A 24381-nucleotide genomic window follows, 5' to 3' on the forward strand; every position below is an offset into this window, starting at 1 on the left:
CTCTACAAAACTGGTCTGAGGATGGCTCAAGTTGTGCTGGGCCTCTCCATTGCTGCACTCCCTTGTAGCACTGTTACTGATTCTCTTTCCAAAAATACTTTATACAATAGATCACACAATGGAGTTAAATCTCAAAGGATGTTTTCAGGGCAAAAAAGCACCTCCAAAGGCAGGCTCTATTTAAAATAGTTCAAAGCTAGAGATTCCCAAAGATTAGTTCCAAGTATTGCAGATCACAAATGAAAACACCGAGGCAAAACTTCTTTATTATTTTTTATTTCATCTCTAGGAGATGAGAATCTGCTCTGCTTGACTTTGCTTTACCCCAATCACAGCAGCTGACATCTGTTATGGAGACATTACCAGACTGACTGATGGGTAGAGCTGTGTCCCCTACTAATGTTAGGAAACAAGAGATTCTCCAAGGTTTAAGGCATTGCCCTGAAGATATAAATCATCCTCTGAACTTAGTGCTCTCTGCTTGAATCAAAGGAATGCTGCTCTCTTGATCCTGTGCATTTTCTGGTAAATGATTCTCATATATTCACATCCCATTAGGCATCCATCCTAAACTAAATTCTATTTTAATCCTCATGTAACAAAAGCTACCATATTACCCACAGCATTGGAATGTCCTTTCTTTGTCTTCCCCCTTGCATTATTTTTGTCTACTGTATTATTGAAACTCTTCAGCTTATTTTATCAAATCCATTGTCTGAAACATAGTATATGCTCTAAAAGGTCAGTTACTCTCCCATTTAATATTTTTAATCTCTCTCTCTCTCTGTCCACACACACACACACACACACACACACACACACACACACACACACACACCTTCTTCCGTCTCTTCATACATATACACTACACACACACACACACACACACACACATTGCCAAAAAATGTATACACATTTTAAGAAAGAAAAAAACTGTATTAAAAGTGTAATACTCAATATATAGTCATATTTCACTTCTGCAATTACAAGGGGTACTCAGACTGGTTACCATCAGCATCCAGACATTTCTGATTATGGTGAATTAAGATAACATCTCTTAAAATGTGTATACATTTTTGGCAATGTGTGTGTGTGTGTGCATGCATGTGTGTGTGTGTGCGTGTGTATTCCCGTTTGAACCTGGGCCTATTCTACATAGTCTGCATTAAGAAAGGGACACAGTTGTCTAAGCTTAATCATATGGAATTGCTTACCCACAAAATAACCATTTCCTATGATTCATTAAGAAATATATAACATATAAAGAAATGAAGGGCTAATGGCCAAGAAAAGGGGCAATAACAAGTCAATTCTATAGGTGCCAGCTCATCCAGGGGACAGGAGGTGCTCCTCCTGTAGGAACACTGAATGTGACAATTGCAGTCCTCAACCACGTGCAGCACCAGCATAGAATTGTTGTCTTTCATAGCCTGTTCTGACAGCTGATTTGTCCTCAGGGCTTAAAAAACCAGTGGATCCCAGACTGAAGAGACATGTATAACTTGAGCTGTTACAACCCCAGTTCCTTTATCCTTGTTGGAATACCTGGCCTGGAGAAGTTCCACATCTGGATTGGGATTCCCTTTTGTGTCATCTATGTTGTGGCTATTGTGGGCAACTGCATCCTTCTCTACCTCATTGCAGTTGAGCGCAGCCTCCATGAACCCATGTTTTTCTTCCTCTCTATGCTGGCTACCACAGACCTCATCCTGTCGACTGCCACAGTGCCTAAACTGCTCAGTAACCTGTGGCATGGCTCCCAGGAAATAACCTTCTCTGGTTGTCTCACCCAGATGTTCTTCCTTCACTTCAGCTTTGTAGTGGACTCAGCCGTTCTATTGGCCATGGCATTTGATCGCTATGTGGCCATCTGCCTCCCTTTGAGATACACCACCATCCTGACTCCACAGGTGATCATCAAGCTTGTTGCAAGCATTGTTGTAAGGAGCTTCTCTGTCATCCTGCCAGATGTTTTTCTGCTCAAACGGTTACCTTTCTGCGGGACACGTATCATCCCACACACATACTGTGAGCATATAGGGGTTGCTCGCCTTTCCTCTGCTGACATCTCCATCAACATCTGGTATGGATTTGCTGTGCCTCTCATGACTGTCATCTCAGATGTGATCTTTATTGCTGTTTCCTACACCTTCATCCTACATGCTGTCTTTCAACTCTCGTCCCAGGGTGCCCGCCAAAAGGCCCTCAGCACCTGCGGCTCTCATGTCTGTGTTATTCTCATGTTTTACACACCTGCCTTCTTCTCCATCCTGGCTCATCGCTTTGGGCACAGTGTCCCTCGAAATGTGCTCATTCTATTTGCCAATCTCTATGTGACCATTCCTCCTGCTCTAAATCCCATTGTTTACGGAGTGAAAACCAAGCAGATCCAGGACAGATTTATCCTCCTTTTCTCTTTGAAGAAGACACAATGAGTGGGGAGCGCCACTGAGGAAGAAATTTAGGTAAAATTGGTTAGGTGAAGTTTTATATAACACAGGAAGACGTAAAAATAAAGCTGTAACTCCTATTAATTTTAGAGTTCTACCCATATGTAAAGTCTAGGCTGGAGTGAGAGAGGAGAAAGAAAATCTTCAACACTTATAGAAAATCAATGGCTTTCTTGCTTTAGTTTTCTCACCACTTGTATGAAGAAGTTAATGATGGGTATAGAAGAGCACTAAGACTAAAGTTTACATCTTTCCTATTGCGAATTTGAGATAGTTCAAGGTTAGATATTTCCCACCATGCAACTCATCCCTGTGTTTCTCAGTTTCTGAATTAAAGGAAAAGCTTCCTGCTTTCTCTCTTTAAGCAGCTATCAATTCTCTTTACTACAACTATCAAACTTACTGCTTCACACTTCAGTCTTGATGCTGCACATTCTTAATCCCTCATCCTGTGTCCTTTATTTGCTTTACTTTTCCCCTACTTATCTCAGATTACATAGATTTGATTATCTTTTGTGTCTATTTTTAGTTGTATGCTCCAAGAAAGTTTCACTACCCTTGGTCCATATTTTACAAGTATTAATATATTTAAATAAAAAACAATTATGAGAAAGTAAAATTAGTTCATTCATTTCACAGACAAGGAAACTGAGACTTATAAAGATTACAGAAAAACAATTAGTAGTTTTAGGATCCAAACCTAGGCTTGTCTTGTTCTGAATTCTTTATTCAATTGCTTCCTGACTTGCAAACTTCTCAAACTTTATTTCTCCAAAACTGACCTGGAAGCTCACTAATTTCCTCTATGGAAAGGAAAAGGAAACAGCGCTTTTCCTTTTCTGCCTTCCTTTAAGGTAAATGACACCACCACAAACATTAATTCCAAAGCCAGAAACCTGTGGCTGTCCTGACTTATCCTAAGTCACCCTCCAACAAAATTAACTGAATAACTCAATGTTTGAGTTGAATATTTGACTTTGAGGTTCTAATAAGTCATTCCAGTAGATAAATACATCACATTTTCACCTTTATATTGGCCATCAAGCTGGCCTGGGCCCTTATCTATTATCTGGCTCTTGGAGAGTATTTGAAAGTCATCTTTTTAAAGGAGTTCCAACCCTGTTCCACTCTATAAAAACCAGCATAATCATTTTGTAATTTACATAATTGTGTTCCTTTGTGCCTTGAAACTCTTCAGTAATTCCATTGTCTTCAAGATCATACATAAGTACTGTCCTTAGAATCACTGCAGGGAATGGAAAACTTTAAAGAAAAGAGCAATCTTCCATGATACTCAGCGCCTAGGACTCAATTTATATTTACTTACACTTCATTTATATTTATTTTCACTTCATTTGCACTTCCCTGACTCTTTGAGCAAGCAATTGCAGGAGGGATAGTCTTCAGTGTCCTGTTATTTTATTAAAAAAATCAAACTTGGGGTGGGTAGAGTATGTATTGAGCAGAGTTGGATGGGAGCCAGCCCTGCTCCTCTTAATAAACTGCCCCAGGATAAAAACATCTATTTCCTAAAATCTCCACTGGTAAAGAAGTCATACATTTAACCAAGATGAACATATTACATTACTTGGGAGTAAGAAGTAAAGCTCAGCAGGGTGCTTACATTTTGTAGGCATTTGGTGATTTGCTACACCCAAGCATATGTGGGTTGAACGCACACACTATGCAGCAGAAGGCAATCGTAAACCACTGCTGCATTTTCTTTTCTCAATCTCTTTTTCATCTTTCTTACCATGAAAACCCTCTGATGAGACTGTTTGCTCGTTCATAGAGTTGCCAGGAGTTGGAGCTGACTGGACACCAGGTAACAATAAGAAGTAAGGAATAAAACTGGCATAACAAGATAAGATCCTGTGTGTGTGTGTGTGTGTGTGTGTGTTATTTTCTTTGATGTCTGTAGTGTCCTTTAAGCAGTTCGGAAAAGGCACATGCAGGTGCTGCTTTACTCATGCCACTATTCTAAACTGTCATACTTATTTGCTCATGTATTTATCTATCCACACCTACAATATGAGCGCCTTGACAGCAGAAACTTAGTCCTAGGCATCTTCGCATACCCTGTCTTACCTGACACACCACGTGTTCTCAATAAAGGTTTCATGCATATTCAAACTTCATCATAAGTCCCTTCTTCCATATCATCCCTAACTTTTCCTTTCTTCCTTCTCTATCCAGCTAAAGACTCCATAGTATATTATTTTAGTCATGTCTTATTTATCCTAAACTCAACTGTCTCTTCTACATACTCAATTGAAAAAAAATTCAAGAATCTTAATGAAGGTAGCCCTGTATTTTGGGGGAGTTTGAGAAAATGACCCCAAGAGGCTGACTGATACTGCTGTTAATAAATTAAGAAAGTACCTCACCATACTCACTGAGTTTTGCTTCCCAAATACATAAAATTTCTTTTTTCTCTTCCACTTATGCCTTCTCTTTATTTTTTGCTTGGCAATTCCTGTTTAGCTTCAAAAAAAAAATCCTTCCTCAGATATTTCTTATTTAATCTTGTACATTAAGATTAGTATCTCATACATATTCTTATTGCACTTTTTATTTCAAATGTACTTTTTGTTTTCAAACTTATCTCAACCTTAATAAGGTGACTGCTTGTGTACTTAGTGGTTTAATGTCTATGCCCTCCCTTATGTTGTCGAGGACCAGGCTAGCGTCTGCCTTGCTTACCATTGCATTTCTATCATCTAGTTCATAATGGGCATTCAATAAATATTTTCTGAAGACAAGGGTTGAAACAAATGAGTTTAATTAATAAATAAAATCTCTATTTTGCATGGTAGGAAGCCGGCTGGATTTGTAACTCAATCTAACCAGAGAGAAAATTATGGAGAGTCATAGAGACTTATTTTGTCTACATTAGGATAATAGTTGTTTCCCCACTAATTCTTCAGAGTTCTTCTTTAAATTAAAAATTTCCAAGTTTTTTTTTTAATTTATTTTTTAAATTTATTGGGGTGACAATTGTTAGTAAAATTACATAGATTTCAGGTGTACAATTCTGTAATACATCATCTATAAATCCCATTGTGTGTTCACCACCCAGAGTCAGTTCTCCTTCCATCACCATATATTTGATCCTCCTTACCCTCATCTCCCACATTAAAAAAAGTATGTTGAATATGGGAATAAATAAAATTATTACAGTCATACAATAATAATAAAAAAAATTTCCAAGTTATGATTCCCTTTCATAGATGAAAAAACTGATTTCCAGAGCAGTTAAGTATTTTGTTAGAGCACAAAGGAAGGGAATGAGTGGAATAAGGGATAAATCCCAGATTTTGGGCCACTAAACATTGAAGATAGACCTCCTCGTTGGACCAGTGAGAGGTTGCACAGACGGTTTTCCTGTTGGAAGGATGAGACTGTACTCAGGATGGCTACCTATGATTTTAGACCTGCATATATTTGTGTTAATTTGCCCCACACAAATAGAGTACTACGCTGTACTCTAAATAGTGGACTGAACACAAAGTTAATGATGATTCATGACTGAGGGAAGATGGAGAGAACTGCCAGGAAGACTGAACATTGAGGTAAGTATCTGAAAAGAAAGGCCTCTTCACATCTGGGGGGATGGCAGTCACGGAGAGAAATGTCTCTAGGGTTTTGTTAACTAAGACTAGAAGCTGATTCCTTTATTTCAACAGACATTTATTGATTATCCACTATGAAATAAGCTCTGCCAAGGATTCAGGGACATAATGAAACAGTTCCTGTAGAGTAAGTTTTAAGAGTTCTAGGCTGGGCCTGGAGACATGGCAGAGCTGACTCTTGCTTGACAGAGGTGTTTGTTTGTTTGTTTGTTTGTTTGTTTGTTTGTTTGTTTGTTAATCAAATGACTGATCAAGCTAGAACAAGACCCGGCTGAGACTCATATATGCTACCACCCTTGATTCCACAATTCCCAAGCCACCACTAATGAGCAGAGTTGTAAATTTCTAAACTGGAAAAGTGTTAATTTTGTTAAATACTGTTTCATGTCCTAAACTGATGGGGTCATGGGGCCACAGGATATGAAGACCACATGTCTCCCTGGTTCAGAGTCTCTCTGTTCTGTTCTAACTTGTCTCTAATCCTTGGAGAAGACAAGGGCACTGCACTTCTACTCCATTCCTCCAGGCTTTGTGTTTGTTCTTCCCTACTCTGAGCATGAGCCTATGTCTGTCCCTTTGGTTCCTGTGTCTGTCCTTACTAATCCCAGGACTGCTTCTTTTGTCCTTCGGTTTGTTTTTTGTCTGCTGTGTTTCTGCATTTTCTGGTCATAACCCAGCTTTTGCAAAAGATTTCCAGGACTAGGACCTCCAAGTTAAAAGCCTGTGGTGAGCAGTGTACAATTATTAGGGGGTAAAGTCAATAGGGAGCAAAGCTGATAAGAAATGGGATTGGTGGAGTGGAGAGAGAAAGGTGGGAAAAGAGTGGGCTCTAGGAAATTGGAAAGGCCAAGATTAAAACTCTGAATATAGAATCTAGAGCTGACATTCGTGGTAATAAAATGATGTGAAAGGCTATGTTTATTAAGAGCTTAATTTTGAGTCCCTTTCACTACTCCTCAAAATAATTTGAGACTTTTCTGAAGGTCAAGATTTATAATGCTAAGAATATAAAAAAATTAAAGTGGTCATGATAGATTTAGGAGTATCCATACCAGTCTGAGGCCAGAAATCTGGATATCAAATTTTGATATGCCACCTCAGAGCCTTTTCAGTTATTTTGTATGTGTAAACATTGGTTTGTATATGTGAGTGCATTTATGAATGAGTGTCCTATTGTTCTTTTGGGATGCTGGGGGCAAGTACTAAGATACCCACTCACCCTATACGCCATGGGGGCAGAAATACATAATGGATTTGAACAGTTGCCTTTTGGATTGGGTCTTACAACAGTCCTTCTGTGACCCATGAACAAACCATGGATATTCCTTTCCATAAAATGGGCAAAGGGGAGAACTTCACATAGACACACTTGGCATAAAAAATGAAATAAGTACAAGGTATGGATTATAATACTTCATGATCAAGATATTACTGAAAAACCTGTCCTATGTTTCGTTTAGAGCTGGGGGAAATGGAGCATGTAGAGATATAGGACATGTCATTACAATATTCCTAGTCTTAGGTGCGAGGAGAAAAATGCTTAGTAATCAATCAGAGGCCAGTAACTAAGATGGGAATAGAATGCTTGCTAAAGACAAAATTCTATTCAGGATTTTGTGATCAAAGATAGACAGTATTAGAAGATGAAAGAGAATATATACTTAGTGACAACTGGGAAGTTTCAACAAAGAATGGAAATGTAAAGCCATGAACCTTTTTATTCTATCTACAACTTTGAAGGTGCGTGAGGAAAGTGCTATTCATTTTCTCACATATAGCTGTGTCCTTCCTTCCAGACCATCTTTCACCAGTGTGTAGTGCCTATGGCTTCCCTAGGTTTGTTTGGTGGGAGTCTTCATCTAATTAGAAAATATTTAAATATGGGACACATATTTAAATTTTCCAGAGTTGAAGTGAGGGACCTATTTTGTGTGATTATGGTAGGCTGTGAGGGTGCAAAATTGAACGAGAAGTAGTTGAATGGTAGGATAAGAAAAGTGAGTAAACTGTATTCATAACACTATTTGCATAATCAAGTTAATCAGTGTGAAGTCCAATGGATCCTCTGTCACTCACTTATTCAACAAGTATTTGTTGAACACTCTGCAGCAGACATTGTTCTAGGGGTAGAACAATGAAATAAGCAGACATGATATCTGTCCTCTCTCATAGTTTACCATTTCAAAAGTGAGAAAGCTAAGTAAATTAAAATGAAAATAGTGTAATAAATACTCTGATTGGATAATATGGAGTGTCATGAGTGTACCTGGAAACATTACCTAATTTGGATATTGTTTAGGAAAGCTTAGTGTGTACTAGACATGAAGGGAAGTTAGCTAGAGGAAGAGAGAGAATGGACTAAGCTGAAGAAACATCTAAGATCAAATGTAGGTGGACAAGAATTTAGACAAGAGAATTTCCAGAAGCTGAAAGTCAAACAGGGGTGACACATTTAGTGAACTAAAGTTATCTTCCTTTTTACAGGGAAGAGGGATGTATGGCCTCTTCCACTTTGATATTCTCTTCTGGGGTCTGGTGTTAGTTAATATAATACTTCTTTAAGACTGGACAAAGGAAATCATTAAAGGTCTTTAAAGTGCCATCTAAAAACTAGATGACAATAATGCAATGGGGTCTGATTAAATAGACAACCAGGAGTTGTATGCAAACTCTTCAGTTATGAACTGTGCCAGCAAGAGAGCTATAGATGTGGATACCATTCATACAACCAGGTAATGCGTCTTCAAGTTAACATCCACTTGCTTACTTTAGTAAATAAATGGGCATATTTTGAATAATCTTTAAAATTATTCTCTAAAAACAGGGGACAAAATAGAAGCCAAGAAAACAAAACAGAACAGAACAAACTTGACTGAAAGCCCATGGAGAAGGAAGAGTTTGCTGATGTTTCAACATCTTTTACTATTTCTTTTCCATCACCCCTCTATCAATTGACAAGTCCTACCAATTCTGTCTTCTTATATCTCTGAAGTGAATTTATTAATCTTTTCTGTTACGTTAATTTCAGACTGCCATTATCTACCTCACTAGAATAATTATCATACTCTGTTGCTTGTTTACAGGACAAGTTCCCATCCCATCTGGGCACATATAGAGACTTACAAAATATTGTTTAAATGAGTGAGTGTATTTAGGTTTAACAAAATAGTTATAACAGCCTTACAATAAACTTAGAAAATGTTCAGTTTTCTTGTATGTTCAGAAATCAATTGTATCCTACATGAATTATTTGCTCTTTAGAAATAAAAAAGTTTATTTGATTAAATTGTCTACTGTAGGCACCATTTGGAGGGAGGGAGTTGGATGCACCTGTGGGACTTCTAATTAAAGATGGCAGCCGTAGGATAACTAGTTGCAAGGTTGAGGAGAGAAGAATATTTTCAAAATTATAAATTTCAGAATCTTCAGCACAGTAATCACAGTTAAAGTCATGGCATTTAGGGATATTACTCATGATGAGTTTGTCAACCTAGAAAGCAGTAGACATGGATAGAGCATTACAGAATTCCAACAATCAAGAACAGGTAGAAAGAAAATGAGTGACTATTGAAGTTGGAGGGAAAGATTTATGTCTCATGTCAGAGAATAGAAGAGTTTTGGAAGAAATGCTCAACTGTTTCAATGAAATCTCACAAGAGCGAGTCATGGTCTAGATTAGACAGGGTCCAGAATGCCATAGCACAATGTTGCTGGGAGACTGGGCCCTGTAAACTTGGTGTGGTAGACTGTATTTTCAAAGATGGCCACAAGAATATATTCCATCTTTCATGCTTTTCTGCAGTATGAATTTGCTATTCCCACAACAACAGTTGGAGACTAATTCTACTTCTAATCTGGGCTGGTCTTAGGAATTCTTTGACAAAGAGTTCAGTGGAAGTGACATAAAAATCTTCGCAGATTCCACCTAGGTTTGTTGAAATGCTTGATCTTGGTATGCTCCCTATTGGCACCCAGCTACTATACTATGAGAATCCCACGGAGAAGCCATGTGTAATTATTCTGGTTAATGGCCCCAATTGAGATCCCAGCCAACAGTCAGCAACAACTGCCAGTTATGTCAGTAATACATCTTGAACATCCAGTTCAGTTGAAACTTTAGATATCTGTAGCTTCAACTGACATTTCACTGCAATGCATAAGACTCAAAGCGAGAACTTCCCAACAGATGTAAATCAAGCCATAGAACCATGAAAAGTAATAATAACTTGCTGTTTAAAGCCAATAAATTTGGGGATGGTTAGTTATAGTGATAGCTAAATAATGCAGAAATTGGTAATAGGAAGTGGGGTATTAGTATAACTGAAACCTAAAACATGTAGTATTATCTTTGGAATAAGGCAGCAGGCAGAAGCTAAAAGGGCCTTGAGGAGGCTGTTGATGAAGGCTTGAAAGACAGTAAGGAAATTATCATTGAAGGCTGGAGAAAAAGGTATGAGTTGCAGAAAGTTTGGCAATACCACAGCTTACAGTAATATGGAAAACAGAAAATATACCTAATTAACTGATGCATTTGGACAAGGAGATTTTGAAGCAGTGTTGAAAGTACCAACATTATTTTTATGCCACATATGATAAGGTACAGATAAAGAGATATGAGCTAAAAGTGAAATTATTTATTGTTCAAAAAGAATTTAGAGTAAATACAAAGGAGTCATGGTTATATGGGTTGAAATAAAAAAATTGACTTCCACCCCACCTCAGCCTCTCCAAATGACAAGAGACTCTCAAAAGAAAGAAAAACCTGGGCTCAAGATACAATATAATTTCTATGATGAGGCTGTAAGACCCTTTGATAAGAATAGAAAACTATCTAAGCATTTGCTTAATAAATCTTTTCAATTAGAAAAAGGAGCTTCAAGAATCTTAAGGATATTTTTCCAGATAACCATAACTCCCAGCCAAAATCATACATAAGGCAATCTGGAAGATATCTGTGGATGTGCCTTTTGTCTGACAGTGTAAAACCTAAAAGATTCATATAGAACTCACAGTTTTTAAGAGAAATGTACGATGCAAGCACCATCAGCTTGGACTAAATGGAACAGTTAGTACAAAATGAACAGAGGGCTTTGGATCTTCAACTTTGTTAGGCAGGAAGCAGGCTGAGAAAGGTATTAAGATGTAAATAGAGATGATTTCTCATTGAAAAGCAAATATGACATAGAATATAGAGCCAATTGCCCAGAGTTGTTGTAGTTAAGGGCCATGGAGAATCATTCCCAGGGAGCAGGAATGGTTCCTTATCAAAAAACTGGTGATATATCTCTGGCTGGATTTTTATAATCTTCAATGGACCAGTTAGTGACTATAATATGGCTCTCTCCATATTTTACATATGAGTATCAATTGTAGTTATTCTATCTCTGTATCACCATTATATATTGGTTATATAGGCAGCTGATTTCTTTCTCATTTATTTACTACACGGATCTTCAAATTGAGAGGAACCACATTCAAGGAGTTGTATTCAAGGAATTGAATACAAGGAGCCCTACTGATACTTTGTCTTGATTTAGAGGTTGTGATCCTGGACTTTGAACTAATTCCATGATGGGAATGAGACTTTGGGATCTTAGGGAAAAGATGAATTTACTTTGCATGTAGGTGAATGTATACATTACTGGTCACAAGGTGGTCACAAGGTGGACTGTTACAGGGTTTTTTTCCCCAAAAGATGGCCAAAAAAATATCTTGCATCCCACATATTTTTCTGCAATATGATCTTGCCACTCCTACAGAAAGTGCAGTCTGATTCCACTTCCCTTTTATCTGGGATAGCCTTAGCAACTTCTTGAGAAAAGAATACAATAGATGTGACATTTAAGCATATTCAAGGCTAGATTATAAAATGCTTACATATTCCTCATTGGTGTCTTTGGACGTTTGATTTTTTCCCCCTGTACAAATGTCAGTTGTTTTATTTATCTAAAATAACTTATATGCTCAAGCAAGGAACTGCAATTTAAATATATATATATATATATATATATATATATATATATATATATATATATATATATATATATTTAATTTATTGGGGTGACAATTGTTAGTAAAATTACATAGATTTCAGGTGTACAATTCTGTATTACATCATCTATAAATCCCGTTGTGTGTTCACCACCCAGAGTCAGTTCTCCTTCCATCACCATATATTTGATCCCCCTTACCCTCATCTCCCACCTCCCCACCCCCCTTACCCTCTGGTAACCACTAAACTATTGTCTGTATCTACTAGTCTTCGTTTCTCATTTGTCTTGTTCTTTTGTTGTTTTTGGTTTATATACCACATATCAGTGAAATCACATGGTTCTCTGCTTTTTCTGTCTGACTTATTTCGCTCAGCATTATACTCTCAAGATCCATCCATGTTGTCACAAATATTCTTATATCATCTTTTCTTACCACTGAATAGTATTCCATTGTGTATATATACCACAACTTCTTTATCCATTCATCTATCAAAGGATATTTTGGTTGTTTCCATGTCTTGGCCACCGTAAACAAAGCTGCAATGAACATTGGAGGGATGTTTGATTTTTTTGATGCTGTCTCTAGAACACATCTGCTTTACCGTGAGTTTTCCAGGCCAAATGGAGAGTTTGTGTGTTTGACATCCTGGCCAGCCTCCTAGTTAATAGCCAGAATCAATTGCATCAATTTCAGTTAAGCTTAGAGATGACTACAGCTCCATTCAAAATCTGTTGCAGCCACATGAGAGACCCCAAATGACAACTGCCCCACTGATCCCAGTAAATCTGCATGATCATAAGAGATAATAACAAATTGTTTTAAACCACTATGTTTTGGGGTAGTTTTGTTATGCAATAACTGGAACAATTTGATTTTCTATACTCTATGTTTTTTCTTCAAAGATCTTGATCATCTTACCTAATCTTCTTAATTCCTTGGAAATACCTTAGAATTTGTATCAATAATAAGTTGATCTTATTACCTTATTATCTTTTCACATTTCTTCATTTTTCTCATTTCTTATTTCTCCTTACTAACATTAATTTATGGTTCATTCTTAGAATTACTGTTTAATAAAAATTCTCTCTTTCTCTCTCCCTCCCTCTCTTCCTAATACAAACCCACATACACTATGTGTATATACACATGTGCACACGCACACACACACACACACACACACACACACACACACACTTGATTGTTATTTTTCAGCAGCACTCTCTAAATTCAACTCTCCACTCACTTTCTGTTTGCAGCCATGGGATAAAAGTTGTAAATGTGCTGACACCTTATTTTAAACTTAGGACTGCTAAACTCAAGAATATTTTTAGTTAGACGACATACAATTTGAGAATAAAAGGGGAAACTACTAGTAATGTCACTTAGACAACAGATATAAATTGGTACTTTCCTGAGCATATTGGGATATATGGCCACCTACCTTTTGTGTTTCATAACAATTATATTACATTTCTCTTTCCATTTTCTCTCACACTCTTTAAATGATTATTTTGTATCTTCTTTTATCTCCTCAAACCTCCAATATTTTCTTTGCTATCATCATTCTCTGTTATAGATGACCTTGCTTTTACCTGACTGGAAACAGAGGCAAAAAGAAGAAAATCTCTACAGACATCCACAACTACCGTGTTTCCCTGAAACGGTCTTATATTAATTTTTGCTCCATTAGGGCTTATTTTCAGGGGATGTCTTATTTTTTCATGTACAACAATCTATATTTATTCAAATACAGTCTTGTCATCTTCTTCTGGAACATCGTCATAACATACTAAATGTGTCTGTCTGGCTCAGATCTTAACTGGGGCTTATTTTGGGGGTAGGTTTTATTCTCGGGGAAAGACAGTATACCTACTCACCTATCTACATCCACACTTTTATTTGTATTTTCACTCTGGTTGCTATGGATGCCAAGGTCAAACTCTCCACTTGTGCACTAAGTTTCATTGTGTAAGCCTGCTTAAAGCAATCATCTCAACAGTTCTCTCATTCTTAAATTATCAAATTTCGTTCTATATTGGATCTTTCTCCATCAGTATAGAAACTTGATGGTATTTCTCTAACCTTAAAATTCTTTCTTGACTACAGTTCCCTTCCAGTTATTACCCCAATTCTCTATTTCCCTTTGCAGCACAACACCTTGTGAGACTTGTCTATGTTTACTAATTCTAATACTTCTCACCCATTTTGACTTTAACTCACTCCTATTTGACTTTCACATTACCACTGCACAATGCTGTCCTTGTCAAGGTCAATAATGACTGCAGTTGCTAAAACTAGTGGTCTCAGTCCTCTTATTCTTGACTTATCACCAATACTTTATATAGTTGACCATTTCCTCCTGTTTGAATCACTTCCTTCACTTGGAGTCAGTGGTTTTCCTTCTATCTCAAAAGTACTCCTTACTTGTGTCTTTCACTAGTACTTCTTCATGATATAGTCTTTATTAGGGATTAGTTTTTTGGTGCTCTTTAAATAATTCACCTTTTTAAAAATCTCATTTAACATCATAGCTTTAAATATCCTTATGATGCTGATTAACAAATGTGTATCTCCAGTGTGGACCTTTTCTCTCAAGTTTTGACTCTTGCCTTAAAGCCCTATTCACAATTGTGACCCCTTCTCCTCCCTTAAGAAATGGCCAAACTTTAAGAGAAGACTCTGACATGAATGATTTTTCTCCCCAGAGATCTCATTTGCAAATTCACCTCTACTTTTAGCAGCTGAGGCCATCCACAGCCTCTCTGGGCCAAAAATTCTTGAGAGGGTGGAGATAAGTGGGACCAAATCTCAGATCTAGGAACTATTCTACTTGGGCTGGATCAAGATTTTTCTAGTGCTGTTGACCACCGAGGCTGGGGTGAGTGTTGAATGAATGCAATGGACAGAATTAAGACTAAGGACAGGTATTGAAAGCCAGGAACAAAGGTAGGGGAAGATAGAAAGAGATGGCAATCATATAAAGATATTGAGATCAGACATGTTCAGGGTATTATGCCAGTAAACGTTGCTGGCTGCCATACACCTGAAACTAATATAATATTGAATGTCAACGGTCATTAAAAAATTAAAATAAAATAATTTTAAAAATAAAAACTAAATAAGATATTAATGTCCTTGACTATTATAGATCTCATCTCAGATTATCCCCTGAATTCTATTATAGGAGATACAGTTCCTTGAATCCCTCAGGTATTTGGGTAACCTTATTGCATACAAAATTTTTCATCAGTGAGTCCTTATTTTCTGCTTTCTACTGCAGTTAGAGATTTTATTCTCTTGCTATTTTCCTTATGGTTTCAAGACAAGCCAGTCAGATAGATCTCTAGCAACAGCCTTTCTTAAAGTAATGGTGTCAGAATTTATTGACAACAACTGCATCTCATTCTCGCTTATATCGTGATGCCAGCCAGACAAATGTAAAGCTATATATATTTGCTAGATGCTAACCTTGTTCTTGAGAACCTAGGACCTTCACAATGTCATTAGAGAGACTAGAGGATCAGAAAACTCATTTGATTTCCAGTTGCCCCAGTGTCTGAGTAGAGCTCGTACCCTCCAAATATAATTCCCTAATTCTCTCCTGTAATTTCACATGCAGAAAACTTGGAAGCCCACGAAGTTTGGAATCCCTAGGTTCTTTTCAGCATCCCCAGGTTCTTTTCTAGGGCAAAATCAGGTGACTGACTAATTGAACAGTCTAATAGAAGTTTTTTCCTTTAATAGAAATAAGATACACATTTTTTAATTCTTACTCTTTCTTAGTGGCAGTACAGAATATGCTCATTCCTTTTGTATTGAAGAAGCCAAATATCACAATTGTTTCTTGGTCCCAAAAATGATTAGGGAGCCTCAATGACATTGGTATATTGATGGGATTGAGGTAATTGAGGAAACATTCCATCTCATGTCTTGTGAGATTCCATCTAACCCAGCTAACTGAGGACCGGTCTTAAATATCCCTGAAAATAGTTTTTGATTTAAAAGAGGGTGAAACCCTCAGTGCCCTCACCATGGGATTACAGACTCAAGAAAGGCCAGCATGATTTTCAGTTTGAGGAACTAAACGATGTTTCCTCATTTGAGAGGTACATGGTGAGGGAGTACATGGTAAAACCAATGGACTGAGAGATATGCAAAATCATGAAAAATAGCGCTGAGGATCATAACGAATGTTTATTAAATCAAAGAGAATGTAGTATGCACTTTATATGATTTTTCTTAATCTCTGAAAATCCCTATGAAGTATTATTATCTCTACTTTATATTAGAAAACTCAGGACAGAGGGGAAAAAAAAACAATTGCTTAAGGTTAATACAGTTAACAAGTAACTGCAGTCAGATAAAATTTTGAACCCAGGAACCTGAATCTTGGCTCTCTGATCTCATATTTTACAGACTGGATCACATAAGGAGGTGATGATTCTGGGAGCTGAGTTGTACAAGAGATGTTTGAGGCATTTCAGGAAGACTCATATTTTGAAGCTGAATTTCATTTCCTCGGGAGGATTTTTCTGATTCTCTGTTATATGCTGTTGAGTAGACTCTGATGCCTGGTGACTGCATGAATGAGTGATGTCCATGATATCCTGTCCTCAACAACCCTACTCGGCTCCTGTAGACTCATGCCTATGGCTTTTTTTATGAAGTCAATCCATCTCTGAGTAGGTACTGACTTGTGTAACTTTTCTTCATAGCATATATCAGTGTAACATTTTTACACATATATTGAAGATTATTTAATTAATTGTCTTTTCATTAGAAAACCTTAATATATCACAGAACATGCCTGTTCTTATTCTTTAGTATATGTCAAATATCTAGAAGAATGCCTGGCACATAGTAGACGCTCAATAAATTTTTTTTAACAAAGTAAATAAAAGAGAAGCCTTAGAAAGGATATTAGTGTTCATAAAATAAAAGCCTAAGATACTGATGAGGAATCCTGCCTCCTTGATGTGGATTCTGTTTACAGACATTGACTTAATGAAAAGAAAACATTCTCAGAATCAGAGGGTCTAAAGTTGAGAATGGCTGCCTCAAAAATGCACATATTTTTGCCACTAGATTTGTATAAACAACTGCCACTTGACCACTTTTCAAGGTATCACATTTAGGAGACAAGCACTATATAATTATTGAACTATATACATGTTTTGTGATGTATTTCCCAACTAGATTAAAAGATTATATTCCACTGATTTATCTATTATTTTAAAATCTCTGGCCTTTCCAGGCTAGAAGTAAAAATATTTACACTTTTCCAAGATGGATACCGAAATGTTTATAATCACTCTTTTCTTCTGTTATAACTTAATTTTTGAGTTTTTAAGTATATGCAAAATTACAGAATTGGCAGTAAATTCTATTATTTGGCTTTAAAATTCAAACAAAATAATAATTTCATTAGCAACTACAACTTATAATAACATTACTGCCTGTATAATTTATAGCTATAGTAACTGTTAACATATAGCAGCAAACTTGCAGTAGTGCATGCGAAATGCATACAGTATGGTAATCAATAAAAAGAAAAGTTGATCTTTTAATAATTTAGTTGCAGATGAATAGGGGATTGAAGGAAGTATATTGCCTTTAATTCTTATAGAACTTTTAAAATTTTTTATTAAATTTATTGGGGTGATGTTGGTTAGTAAAATTATATAGGTTTTATGTATACAATTCTGTAATTCTGTAATACATCATCTATATATTGTATTGTGTGTTCACCACCCAGAGTCAGTTCTCCTTCCATCACCATATATTTTCCCCCGTTACTTTCTTCTACGACCTCACTTTCCCCTTACTCTCTGGTAACCACTAAACTGTTGTCTGTGTCTATGAGTTTTTATTTGTTTGTCTTTTTCACATGTTGTTTTCAGTTTTATATCCCACATATGAGTGAAATCATATGGTTCTCGACTTTTTCTGTCTTATTTCACTTAGAATAATATCAAGATCCATCCATGTTTTCACAAATGGCAGTATTTCATCTTTTCTTATGGCCGAGTAATATTCTATTGTGTTTATGTACCATATTTTTTTTATCCAATCATCTATTGAGGGAAATTTTGGTTGTTTCCATGTCTTGAATACTATCAGTAATACTGCAATGAACATAGGGGTACCTATATCTTTATGGGTAAACGTTTTCAGATATTTTTTGAGTACATACCCAGAAGAGGGATTACTGGATTGTATGGTAATTCTAATCTTAATTTTTTGAGGAACCGCCATAGTGTTTTCCATAGTGGCTGTACTAATAATTTACATTCCCACCAGCAGTGTATGTGTGTTCCATTTTCCCCACAACCTCCCCAACACTTGTTATTTCTTGTCTTATTGATAATAGCCATTGTAACAGGTGTGAAGTGATATCTCATTGTGGTTTTTATTTGCATTTCTCTGATGATTAGTGAAGTTGAACATTTTTTCATGTGCATTTCTCTAATAACTAGTGAATTTGAGCACATATATATATATATATATATGCTCAAATATATATATATATATATATATATATATATATATATATATATATATATATATATATATATATATCTCCTTGGCCATTTAAATGTCTGTTCAGGTCTTCTGACCATTTTTAAATTGGATTGTTTGTTTTTTTGGTGTTGAGTTATATGAGTTCTTTATATATTTTAGATATTAGCTACTTATCAGGGATGATGTTTTCAAATATCTTCTCTCATTTGGTTGGTTAACTCTTTGTTCTGTTGGTGATTTCTTTTGCTGTGTAGAAGCTTTTTACTTTAATATAGTGCCATTCATTTATTTTTGCTTTTACTTCCCTAGCCTTTGAGGTTAAATTCATAAAATCCTCTTTAAACCCATGGTCCATAAGTTTAGTACCTATGCTTTCTTCTATGCAATTTATTTTTTCAGGTTTTATATTTAGGTTTTATCCATTTTTAAACTAATGTTGGTACATGGTGACAGATAACAGTCTGGTTTCATTCTTTTGCATGTAGCTTTCCAGTTTTCCCAGCACCATTTATTGAAGAGGATTTTTTATTTTATTAGTTTCAGATGTACAAAACAATGTAATAGTTAGACATTTAAACCCCTCATAAAGTGATAACCCCCCCCCCCCAAGCTACTACTCCTCTGACATTGTATATACCTGGTACAATACCATTGACTATCTTCCCTATGTTGTACTCTACATCCTGTGACCATATATACTTATATATTTAGTTATACATAGTTGACATTCAATTTTATTCTACTTAAGCTTCAAGTGTATAGTGCATTGGATACAATCTATGAAGTGATCCCCCTGATAAGTCCAGTGGCCATCTGGCACCTTACATGGTCTTTACAACTGTTGATTATATTCCCGATACTGTGTTAACTAACAATTTGTATTTCTTAATAATATTATTGACTATATTCCTTATGCTATACCCTACATCCCCATGACTACTGTGTAACAATTAATTTGTACTTCTTAATCCCTCCCCTTTACACCCATCCTTAACCCCGCTCCCATCTTAAAGAACTCCCGCTAAGATTCCTTGTAATACTGGTTTGGTGGTGATGAACTCTTTCAGCTTTTTCTTGTCTGGGAAGATCATTATCTGTCCTTCAATTTTAAATGACAGCTTTGCTGGGTAGAGTAATCTTGGTTGGATGTCATTGTTTTTCAACACTTGGAATATTTCATTCCACTCCTTTCTTGCCTTCAGAGTTTCTATTGAGAACTTAGCTGCCAGTCTTATGGAGGCTCCCTTGTAGGTAACTAACTACTTTTCTCTTGCTGCTTTTAAGATTCTTTCTTTGTCTTTAACCTCTGGCATTTTAATTATGGTGTGTCTTGGTGTGGGCCTCGTTGGGTTCATCTTGTTTAGGACTCTCTCCACTTTCTGGACTTGTATGTCTATTTCCTTTGCTAGGTTAGGGAAGTTTTCTATTATTTCTTCAAATAGGTTTTCAATTCCTTGCTCTCTCTCTTCTCCTTCTGTTACCCTTATAATGCGAATGTTGGTATGCTTGATATTGTCCCAGAGACCCCTTCAACTCTCCTCAGTTTTTTGGATTCTTTTTTCTTTTTGCTATTCTGGTTGAGTGTTTTCTGCTATCTTATTTTCTACATTGCTGGTTGGATCTTTTGCTTCATCTAATCTACTGTTGATTCCCTGTAATATATTATTCATTTCCATTATTGTGTCTTTTATTTCTAACTGGTTCTTTTTCATGGTTTCCATCTCCATTTTTACGCTTCCTATCTCTTTGTTGAAATTTTCTCTGACATCATTGAGAATTCTTATTACCAGTGTTTGGAACTCTGCATCTGATAGATTGCTTATCTCCATTTTGCTTAGTTCTTTTTCTGGAGCTTTGTTCTATTCTTTTATTTGGGACATGTTTCTTTGTCTTCCCATTTTGGCTGCCTCCCAGTGTTTGTTTCTATGTATTAGGTAGGGATGGATGTCTTCTTGTCTTAGTAGAGTGGACTTACGTAGTAGGTGTGCTGTGGGGTTCAGTGGTGCAGTCTTTCTGGTCACCTGAGCCATGCACTCCAGGTATGTCCCTTCTTTGGGTTGTGTGTGCCCTCCTCTTGTCATTGAGCCTTGGTTAATAATTGTATATCAATGGAAGGGACTGACTCAGGCTCCCTGGTTGTGAGGACTGGCCTTGACTACAGTGGAAGAGTTGCTATGCAGGGGCTGATCCTACAGAGCAGGGTCTGCCTCAGCAGGACTCTGGTGCTTGACCAGTTCACCCCTTGGGTGTGTTGTACTTGGAGGTTGCTGGGTAATGCTCCAGCTCATTTTGAAGGTGGCCCTGAGGGTGCCAGCCTCAGGATCACCTTGGAGGATCTGTTGTAGGTCAAGTTCTACCACAGCCTGTGTCCCACCCAGGGCCACCTGACAGGAGCCACAAAGAAATCCAGAGATGGCTGCCACCCATGCTGTGCTTGGAAGTACCCTGAGAGGCTAAGCCTTGAACCAAGGCTGGCTGCTGCTAGTGCCGTGCTTAGGGCTGCTCAGCCAGAGGTACAGGAAACCCTCAAGCCAAATGCTGCTTGTCTGGGTTCCATGAAGTTTTGAGAGACCCTAGGAAAGTCTGCAGCTTGAGCCAAGACAGGAGGTCTGCACAAAAAAGCCACTGGAAGCAGCCTGGTTATGCCCAAAATTTGGGTGGGGTGCGGTCTTGAAATTCCATGGTGTGGCAAACAAACAGTGGAGACTCAGATATGGTGGCCACTTGTGTCCACACACAGGGAAGGGGGAGAGCTCAGCAAAGAAACAATGGCCTCTGCCAGCATCTCCATCCAGGAGAAAACTGCCTCTGCAGGCCGCATCAGAAGCCAGACAACTCAGTTCCCCACTGTATGTGCTTGCCACCTCTCCAGCTACTGCCCTAGTGTTGGAGCTCAGAGCAAGTGATTCCGTTGGTGGCTAAGTCCCTGCACAGTCCCTTTAAGAGGAGCACCTGAGAGTGCAGCCACCCTCAGTCTCACTCAGTCACAATCTCTGCTGGTTTTCACAACCAGAAATTATGGGGACTTCTCTCTCCAGCACTGGAACCCTGGACTGGGGTGGGGCTGGGATCTCACACTCCTCTGGGGGATGGGAGGGACCTCCACAGCTGTAATAATCCTCCTGATCTTTAATGATCATACGCAGGTGTGGGCCCAGCCCTTTCTGCATCTCTGCCCTTTCTACCAGTCTGGAGGTGGCGTCTTCTGCAAGTCCTTAGTTGAAAGGCTTCAGTTCAGCTTGATTTTAAGTGAGTCTCAATAATGGTTGTTTTGTAGAATAGTTGTAATTTTGGTGTGGTTGTGAGAGAAGCTAAACACAGCGTTTACCTACTGCGCCATCTTGGTTGTCTGAAGAGGCTTTTACAGAACTTTTTAGATCCTATCTTAGGTGTTTCCACATTCTAAGATTTGTTTTAGGTGAGAATGATTGGATGAATTTAATGTTGCTGTCCTTTCTAAACATGAGGGTGTCTGAGTCCCAAAGACTGAACTTCAATAAGATAAGAATGATGATTCTGACTTCATCTACAGGGATCGCTCAAGGTAAGATGGCTCCGAAGAAAACTGGTTCTTTCTCTTTGTTTTTAATTTCCTAGTGGCATAATTTTAAATCCAAAGGCCAATCACTCCAAGAAACCTACTCAGATTTAACTCATCACTAAGCCCCTACATCTCTTCCTTCCTTCTTCTATTCCCATAGCATGCTTCATCTTGAAGTTTCCCTGGAGTACACACCTGTGTGTCTCCTGGACTGACTGGTCATATCAAGGCTCATGCTTTAAAGTAGACAACACAGACCAAGGCAGGTATGTTTTATAATCAAACTAATGCATGTGGCCAATCAAGAAAAAAGACAGAAATGTATTATATAGATAGATTGGATTGGATTAGATTAGATGAGAAATGCATTAAAGAGTTTATAAGGAGCACCTCTTGGAGTAGATAGAGTGAAAAGAACATGGTGGACATTGTAGATCTAGTGAGAGAATATCTTGTTTGATCCATAAGGAGGGCTCCCAAGAAGAAACACTTTTCTACCATGGCCACTTACCCAAATTTGTTAAAAAAATACTTTTAATTACAGTATTCAATCCTTTATCCATTTTCCTGTTAAATATTGTTTGTTACCCTAAGTTATACAAGGCATTGATGATGAACAGAAAGAAAAAAATGAGATGCAAAAATTTCATAGTGTAATGGTCAAGAGGCATTCATATACATAATTATCAAACAAGTTTATATTTCCTAAGGAGGGTATGGTGAAGATGTACGGTTCCTGCATCACAGTAGAAGGATCATATTAATAGATAGGCTTCATAGAGAAGGATGTATCCACTTAGGTTTTGAATAACTGTTAGCAGCTTGGCCAGTGACCAAATGGGAATAGCAAAAAAAAAGAAAGAAAGAAAAAGCACCATATGAAATTGTGTGCAAGTGTGATAAAACATGTTTTAGGATATTTCCAAAATTAGATATGACTTAGCTATGGATGGAACAGTAAGCATGTGGTAGAATGTGGTAGTAACTAATGCTAGATAGGTGAACAAGAAGACCTTTGTATGCCATTGTCTCAAGATCTTAGTGGGTTGGTGCAGCCACTATGGAAACAGTATGGATATACTTCAAAATATTGAAAATGGAGCTCCTTATGACCCAGCAATTCCATTCATGGATATCTATTCAAAGAAATCCAAAACACTAATTTGAAAAAAATATATGCACCCCTATGTTTATTGCAGCATTAGTCACAATAGCCAAGATATGGAAACAACTGAAATGCCCATTGATAGATGATTGGATAAAGAAACTGTGGTACATTTATACAATGGACTATTACTTGTCCATAAAACAGAATGAATTCTTACCATTTTCAACAACAGGGATGGACCTAGAGAATATTATGCTAAGTGAAATAAGTCAGACTGAGAAAGACAATTCCCATATGATCTCACTTACATGTGGAATCTAAAGAACAGAATAAATGAGCAAACTAAACAGAAGCAGACTTAGAGATACAGAGGAAAAACTGGTGGTTGCTAGGTGGGAGGGGGTTGGGGATGGGGGAGAAGGTGAAAGGATTAGAAAGTACAAATTAGTAGTCATAATATAGTCAAGGGGATATGAAATACAGTTTGGGGAATATAATCAATAATGTAAAGATTATGTAGGGTATCCGATGGGCACTGGACTTACAAGGGGGATCACTTCATAGACTGCGTAGATGCCTGACTAATATGCTATACATCTGAAACTGAAGTAGAATAATATTGAATGTCAACTATAATTAAATACACACACACACACACACACACACACACACACACGAAGTTTGTGAAAAATTAAGTTCACGAACTCATCCTAGAAAAAGTGCTACATACCTCATTGCTGAATATCACTATAGTCACCTTCAAAGTACTCCCCCTGAGAAGCTATGCACTGATGCCAGCGCCTAGTCCACCCTTCAAAGCAATTTTGGAACTCTTTTTCTGGAATGGCCATCAGAGCTGTCGTCATATTACTCTTGATATCCTGAATGTCATCAAAATGTCTTCCTTTCAATATTTCCTTTATCTTCAGGTAAAGAAAGAAGTCATTGGGGGCCAGATCAGGTGAGTGGGGAGGGTGTTTCAATACAGTTATTTGTTACTGGCTAAAAACTCCCTCACAGACCATGCTGTGTGAGCTAGTGCATTGTCGTGATGCAAGAACCACGAATTGTTGGCAAAAAGTTTAGGTTGTCTCTTTTTCGTGCAGCCTTTTCAGCACTTCCAAATAGTAAACT

At 37.3% G+C, this 24381-nt stretch overlaps 2 protein-coding genes across 5 annotated transcripts in view; both read left to right on the forward strand.

The window, feature by feature from the left end:
- LOC109460420 (olfactory receptor 52H1-like) overlaps positions 1-16565 on the forward strand; it is a 36189-nt gene extending 19624 nt beyond the window's left edge. For 2 of the 3 annotated variants that reach the window (XM_074335909.2, XM_088791606.1), the window contains one exon: positions 1458-10130. In XM_074335909.2, the coding sequence (XP_074192010.2) occupies positions 1494-2435 (942 nt within the window). In that variant the 5' untranslated portion in view covers positions 1458-1493 and the 3' untranslated portion in view covers positions 2436-10130. Of the gene's footprint in view, positions 1-1457; positions 10131-16492 lie in introns of those variants that run through there. The other variant, XR_016018750.1, reaches the window with a different exon arrangement.
- Positions 16566-16607: 42 nt separating this feature from the next.
- Positions 16608-24381, forward strand: part of LOC109460424 (olfactory receptor 52P1-like) — a 28985-nt gene continuing 21211 nt past the window's right edge. Inside the window, exon 1 of one of the 2 annotated variants that reach the window (XM_074335905.2) lies at positions 16608-16762. The gene's annotated coding sequence lies outside the window, so the exon portion shown is untranslated. The remainder of the gene's footprint in view (positions 16763-24381) is intronic. The other variant, XM_074335906.2, reaches the window with a different exon arrangement.

Source organism: Rhinolophus sinicus, chromosome 14, assembly GCF_057876585.1.
Source record: "Rhinolophus sinicus isolate RSI-liver-muscle chromosome 14, RSI-T2T, whole genome shotgun sequence".
NCBI classification, from domain to species: Eukaryota; Metazoa; Chordata; class Mammalia; order Chiroptera; family Rhinolophidae; genus Rhinolophus; species Rhinolophus sinicus.